Source organism: Papio anubis, unplaced genomic scaffold, assembly GCF_008728515.1.
Source record: "Papio anubis isolate 15944 unplaced genomic scaffold, Panubis1.0 scaffold1503, whole genome shotgun sequence".
NCBI lineage: Eukaryota > Metazoa > Chordata > Mammalia > Primates > Cercopithecidae > Papio > Papio anubis.
In genome coordinates this window covers 1-6,883 of record NW_022161474.1, presented here as the reverse complement: position 1 = coordinate 6,883, position 6,883 = coordinate 1, and the positions used below count along the sequence as shown (strand labels likewise).

Here is a 6,883-nt window from a genome sequence, read left to right as displayed (position 1 = left end):
CATTTTGGGAGGCTGAGGTGGGTGGATCACCTGAGGTCAGGAGTTCAAGACCAGCCTGACCCAGAAGGTGAAACGCCGTCTCTACTAAAAATACACAAATTAGCTGGGCGTGGTGATGCACACCTGTAATCCCAGGTTGCCTGGGCAACAGAGTGGGACTCCATCTCAATAATAATAATAATAATAATATCTTAAAATAAAATTAAATAAAATAAAATACAAAAATTAGCCTAGGAAGGTGGCAGGCGCCTATAATCACAGCTACTCTGGAGGCTAAGGCAGGAGAATCGCTTAAGCCCGGGAGGTGGAGGTTGCGGTGAGCTGAGATAGCACCACTGCACTCCAGCCTGGGCCACAGAGTGAGACTCTGTCTAAAAAAAAAAAAAGTGCTATTCGGTGCTATAAGGTTATGGTGAACTGAGCTGGCAAGTAACAGCCTTAGGGCTTTGTAGACACAGTAGAGTACCAGGTAGCCTATCTACCAAGGAGCACAGGGATCTTCCAGGTCAGGATTCTGCACCTTGGTGAGTTAGACCTTCGGTCCCCTTGGTTATTCTCTGTGCCCCCCACCCCATGGCCATCCCTTGCTCTTTTCTGAAAATTCAGGGTGAAGCTAAGGTTTGAGGCACTTAGTGTTGAAACAACAATGACAGATCCTATCATTTGCATTAAGTCCTCTCACCCCATGCAAGAAAAAATTTGGGCTGGGAATGGTGGTTCATGCCTATAAACCCAACACTTTGGGAGGCCAAGGTGGGAGGATTGCTTGAGCCCAGGAGTTTGGGACCAGCCTGTGCAACATAGCAAGACCTAGTGTTTACTTGTGGGGGGACTGGGTTAGGCTGAAGTGGGAGGATCGCTTGAGCCTTCGAGGTTGAGGCTGTAGTGAGCCGCGATCGCCACCGCTGCGCCCCAGCCTGGGTGACAGAGCGAGACCCTGTCTCAAAATTAATTATTTAATTAAAATAACAAACAACAAAACCCGAGCCGTGCAGGCTCTGGGCTGGGCCGCCTCCCCGTTGGAGGGGGCTCCCTCTCAGGGGGACCGCCAGCTGCTGGTTCCGGGGACTGCTGCATCCGGAGGCGCGGGGACCCCTGCGCACCTGGCGGCTCCCGGGACGCCCCCCTAACGCAGGCGGGAGGGCAGAACGGAACGCCCCTCCGGCAAAGCCCGCCCCGGCCACTCCCCTCTCCAACCCGACCTGCCTCGGCAAGTCCTGAGTGTCGCAAAAGCGCTAGGGTTGCGCGTGGCACCCGAGAGGTCCCCTTGTCCCGCGGTCCATTTGAAGGTGAGGGTGTTGGTGCGGAGCTGTTGTTTCGTTTTTTGTTTTTGAGACCGAGTCTCGTTCTGTCGCCCAGGCTGGAATGCAGTGGCGCGATCTTGGCTCACTGAAAGCTCGGCCTTCCGGGTTCAAGTGAATCTCCTGCCTCAGCCTCCTGAGTAGCTGGGATTGCAGGTGCATGCCATCACGCCCAGCTGATTATTGTATTTTTAGTGGAGACCGGGTTTCACCATGTTTGCCAGGCTGGTCTCAAACTCCTGACCTCAGGCGATCAGCCTGCCTCAGCTTCCCAAAGTGCTGCGATTACAGGCGTGAGCCACCGCACCCTGCCAGTGCCGAGCTGTTTTGAAAACTGGGACCTCCGGTCCTCTGTGGGTAGGAAAATCAGCTCCCTCTTTGCTCCTCCGGGGCAGCTGCACCTCGGGCCAGCTTCCTGCCTCTCTCCCTGCCGGCACTGCTGGGGTGCCGCCCCCACACGCGCAGCCGGTGCCCCCTGGTAAGTCCTGGCCCCCCCTCTTCCCCGCGGCGCCTGGCCACTGCTCCCTCCAGTTGCCCTGGTCTTAGCAGTCTGCCCGACTTGTCTTCTGACTCCGGTTCTGTTCCACCTGCCTATTACCTGCCAGCCTGTCGGTTTCCTCCCAGCTAGAAGGTCTTCAGTTTCCAGAAGAGCCGAAGCATCTTTGGACCTACGTGGGAAGGACCTGCCTGTGACCTTTGCACTGTCCTGGAGGGTCCAGCTTTGGGCTGAATGGCAGCACCCACTCTGGGCCATCTGGTGCTGACCCACCTGCTGGTGGCCCTTTTCGGCATGGGCTCCTGGGCTGCTGTCAACGGCATCTGGGTGGAGCTGCCTGTGGTGGTAAAACACCTTCCAGAGGGTGAGTGGGAGGGAGGTACAGGGAAGCGTGGGGCAGGTGTGCCCAGAAAGGTGGCCTGTGGCAGCTGTTTGTCCTTTAACCGCTATGCTCCTGACGTGGCGTCATTCCTTCCCTGCAGGTTGGAGCCTCCCCTCATACCTCTCTGTGGTTGTGGCACTGGGAAACCTGGGTCTGCTGGTGGTGACTCTGTGGAGGCGGCTGGCCCCGGGCAAGGGCGAGCGGGTCCCCATCCAGGTGGTACAGGTGCTGAGTGTAGTGGGCACAGCCCTGCTGGCCCCTCTGTGGCACCACGTGGCCCCAGTGGCAGGGCAACTCCACTCCGTGGCCTTCCTAACACTGGCCTTAGTGTTGGCACTGGCCTGCTGTACCTCTAATGTCACTTTCCTGCCCTTCCTGAGCCACCTGCCACCTCCTTTCTTACGGTCTTTCTTCCTGGGTCAGGGTCTCAGTGCCCTGCTCCCCTGTGTGCTGGCCCTAGTGCAGGGTGTAGGCCGCCTCGAGTGCTCGCCAGCGCCCACCAATGGCACCTCTGGGCCTCCCCTCAACTTCCCTGAGCGTTTTCCTGCCAGCACCTTCTACTGGGCACTGACTGCCCTTCTGGTCACTTCGGCTGCCGCCTTCCAGGGTCTCCTGTTGCTGTTGCCATCACTACCATCTGTAACCACAGGGGGCGCAGGGCCTGAACTTCCACTGGGATCCCCAGGAGCAGAGGAGGAAGAGAAGGAGGAAGAAGAGGCTTTGCCATTGCAGGAGCCACCAAGCCAGGCAGCAGGCACCATCCCTGGCCCAGACCCTGAGGCCCATCAGCTGTTCTCAGCCCATGGTGCCTTCCTGCTGGGCCTGCTGGCCATCACCAGTGCCCTGACCAATGGCGTGCTGCCTGCCGTGCAGAGCTTTTCCTGTTTGCCCTATGGGCGCCTGGCCTACCACCTGGCTGTGGTGCTGGGCAGTGCCGCCAACCCCCTTGCCTGCTTCCTGGCCATGGGCGTGCTGTGCAGGTGCAAAAGGGGCCCCAAGCTTGGCGGGTGGAACTTACAGTTGGGGCCCAGGTCCCTGAACAATCAGCCCTGAGTCTGCTCATCCCCAACAGGTCCCTGGCAGGGCTGGTTGGTCTTTCTCTGCTGGGCATGCTCTTTGGGGCCTACCTGATGGTACTGGCAATCCTGAGCCCCTGCCCACCCCTGGTGGGCACCACTGCAGGGGTGGTCCTTGTGGTGAGCAAGTGGGGACATGAAGTGGGGAGGAGGGTGTTCCCTGGGGCAAAGGCATTCACACTCAGCCTGCTGCTGTGTCCCCCCTTGCAGGTACTGTCGTGGGTGCTGTGTCTTTGTGTGTTCTCATACGTGAAGGTGGCTGCAAGCTCCCTGCTGCATGGTGGGGGTCGGCCGGCATTGCTGGCGGCTGGTGTGGCCATCCAGATGGGCTCCCTGCTTGGTGCCGGCACCATGTTCCCTCCTACCAGCATCTACCACGTGTTTCAAAGCAGAAAGGACTGTGTAGACCCCTGTGGCCCCTGAGCCTGGGCAGGTGGGGACCCAACTCTACACCACCTGCCTTCATCTTGAGGCTGCCACAGTGCCTGATTACTTGTGGCCGAGGCAGGCTTCCCCCAACACAGGAACGCTCATGGACACCTGCACACTCCAAAGAAGAACTTGGCCCATCAGGCCAGGGTGGGCACCAAAGACCAGGCTCGGAGCCAGGGGACAGGTTGGCGCTGTGGGCTTGGCCCCAGGGCCTGAGACCTTTGTGGGACTTGGGCAATAAAGTATTCTTACAAAAACAACAACAACAACAACAACAACAACAAAAAAAAAAACCTAATGAAAACCTTGGCTGGGCGCGGTGGCAAAAGCCTGTAATCCCAGCACTTTGGGAGGCCGAGACGGGAGGATCACAAGGTCAGGAGATCGAGACCATCCTGGCTAATATGGTGAAACCCCGTCTCTACTAAAAAATACAAAAAACTAGCCAGGCAAGGTGGCGGGCGCCTTAGTCCCAGCTACTCAGGAGGCTGAGGCAGGAGAATGGCGTAAACCCGGGAGGCGGAGCTTGCAGTGAGCTGAGATCCGGCCACTGCGCTCCAGCCTGGGCGACAGAGCGAGACTCCGTCTCAAAAAAAAAAAAAAAAAAAATGAAAACCTTATAAGAAATATATAATGAATATATAATGAAATCAGGAAACTGGCTTAAATAATTTTTCATATATATATTATCTAATGTGCAATTAGATTTAAATAGATTGTAGTGTCTTTCTTATCATATCCACAGCTTATCTCTTCTTCTGTGGGTTTTCTTTGTCAAAAACCTTTCTTAGTCAGGTGAGTCTCTGTAATATACTATGGGATTGGCCCTTAAAGACAATAGAGTCTCGCTCTGTTGCTCAGGCTGGAGTGCAGTGGTACGATATCAGCTCACTGCAACCTTTACCCTCCCGGGTTCAAGTGATTCTCCTGCCTCAGCCTCCTGAGTAGCTGGGATTACAGGTGAGTGACACAACACCCAGCTAATTTTTGTATTTTTAGTAGAGACGGGGTTTCACCATGTTGGCCAGGTTGGTCTTGAACTCCTGACTTCAGGTGATCCACCTGCCTTGGCCTGCCAAAGTGCTGAGATTACAGGCATGAGCCACCTCGCCCTGCCTTTCTTTTTTTAGACGGAGTGTCACTCTGTCGCCCAGGCTAGAGTGCAGTAGTGTGATCTCGGCTCACTGCAAGCTCCGCCTCCCAGGTTCAAGCGATTCTCCTGCCTCAGCCTCCTGAGTAGCCGGGATTACAGGCGTGTGCCACCACGACCGGCTAATTTTGTAATTTTAGTAGAGATGGGGTTTCACCATGTTGGTCAGGCTGGTCTCGAACTCCTGACCTCGTGATTCGCCCGCCTGGGCCTCCCAAAGCGCTGGGATTACAGGAGTGAGCCACAGCGCCCGGTGGAAACACGGATTACTTCAATTTTCTTCCTTCTGCTTTTCTGTATTTGTTAAATTTCAAATAAAGCAAACCTGATCCAAACCTCCTCTAAGAAGAGGGTATCGTTTCCCCTAAGGTCGATCTACCCCTTACCAAAGTCCCTAAGGCAGAAGAAGCTGCTCAATGACGGCTTCTCTTCCTTTTCTTTGGAACTCAAGAGCATCCACGAAGGGGAAGAAATGCTAATTCTGAAAGCAGTCAGGTCCTCCCTTCTGAAAAACGAAGATGACAGCTAGTCCTGGGGGAAGAGGAAATCCTCGCAGAGTTCGCACCCACCTCCGGACCTTCCTCCAGCCCCAGCTCCAGCCACGCGGAATACAGAAGCCCAAGCCCGGCGCCGCCTCACGCCCAGCCAGCCTGCTGCGCCTGCGCCCTCCCGCCTCGCCCCCGGGAGACTCACGGGCGCGCACGGCCGCGGGGGTCCGCTTGGCCACTCGTTCTCAAGGCTCCATGAACGCGCAAGCAAAGACGTCCTTCGAGGGAACCTTTTCTCCTCCTGGCGGACAAGAGTGGAACAACAGGGCTTGAGGAGAAGATTTGCCGGGTTGGGGGTGACATCTTTTGAAACTTGACCTCGTTTTTTATTTTGTTTGTTTGCTTGAGACTCTCGCTCTGTCGCCCAGGCTGGAGTGCAATGGTGCAGTCTTGGCTCACTGCAACCTCCGCCTCCTGGGTTCAAGCGATTCTCCTGCCTTAACCTCCCGAGTAGCCAGGATTACAGGCACCCTGCCACCATGCCCGTCTAATTTTTGTATTTTTAGTAGAGACGCAGTTTCACCATGTTGGCCAGGCTGGTCTTGAACTCCGGACCTCAAGTGATCCACCTGCCTCGGCTTCCCAAAGTGCTAGGATTACAGGCATGAGTCACTGCACCCGGCCTTTTTTTTTTTTTTTTTGTCTGAGTCTCGCTCTGTCGCCCAGGCTGGAGTGCAGTGGCGGGATCTCAGCTCACTGCAACCTCCGCCTCCCAGCTTCAAGCTATTCTTCTGCCTCAGCCTCCTGAGTAGCTGGCATTAGGGTGAGAGCCACTACGCCTGGCTAATTTTTGTATTTTTAGTAGAGATGGGGGTTTCTCCATATTGGCCAGGCTGGTCTCGAACTCCTGACCTCAGGCGATCCACCTGCCTCAGCCTCCCAAAGTTCTGGGATTACAGGCATGAGTCATCGCGCCTGGCTGTTGGGGGCATGGCAGGTTAATGTCAGCTCCTACAACTGTGAAATTGTTGAGGGATGAGAGAAGTAGTTTCTACAACTCACATCTGGTGACCAGGCCTTTAGATGAAACATACTATCCCGATGATGCCACAGTCTCCTCCTGCCTTTCAGTAGAGACAGAAGTGTGTAGCAGGAGTGAGAACAATCCTGTACAAGGCAGAGGCTGCTGGCCTTTGAACTGGAGAGATGGACACTAAGCCAACCTTAACTGAGTAGCCAGAGATGTTTATGAGGCAGCAGAGTACCAGAGGAGAGCCTGTGAGCCAGATTAGATTAAGTAGGATTTTTTTTTTTTTTTTTTTTTGAGACATAGTCTGACTCTGTCGCCCAGGCTGGAGTGCAGTGGCCAGATCTCAGCTCACTGCAAGCTCCACCTCCCGGGTTTATGCCATTCTCCTGCCTCAGCCTCCCGAGTAGCTGGGACTACAGGTGCCCGCCACCTCGCCCGGCTAGTTTTTTGTATTTTTTTTTTTTAGTAGAGATGGGGTTTCACCATGTTAGCCAGGATGGTCTCGATCTCCTGACCTTGTGATCCGCT

The 6,883-nt window shown here is 55.3% G+C and overlaps 1 protein-coding gene across 5 annotated transcripts; it reads left to right on the top strand.

The window, feature by feature from the left end:
- Positions 1 to 1,167: 1,167 nt before the first annotated feature.
- SLC52A1 (solute carrier family 52 member 1) lies at positions 1,168 to 3,959 on the top strand. Of its 5 annotated transcripts, XM_003912168.5 has the most exons (5): positions 1,169 to 1,779; positions 1,926 to 2,161; positions 2,280 to 3,159; positions 3,252 to 3,375; positions 3,466 to 3,959. In XM_003912168.5, exons 2-5 carry the CDS (start codon positions 2,032 to 2,034, stop codon positions 3,676 to 3,678), a joined length of 1,347 nt encoding a protein of 448 aa, XP_003912217.1. In that variant the 5' UTR covers positions 1,169 to 1,779; positions 1,926 to 2,031; the 3' UTR covers positions 3,679 to 3,959. The 5 variants fall into 5 exon arrangements, with proteins under 5 accessions (XP_009187723.1, XP_009187722.1, XP_021784306.1 ...); XM_009189459.4 differs by having other exon boundaries at positions 1,168 to 1,779; positions 3,252 to 3,959; XM_009189458.4 differs by having other exon boundaries at positions 1,168 to 1,779; positions 1,907 to 2,161; positions 3,252 to 3,959.
- The last annotated feature ends 2,924 nt before the right edge of the window (positions 3,960 to 6,883 follow it).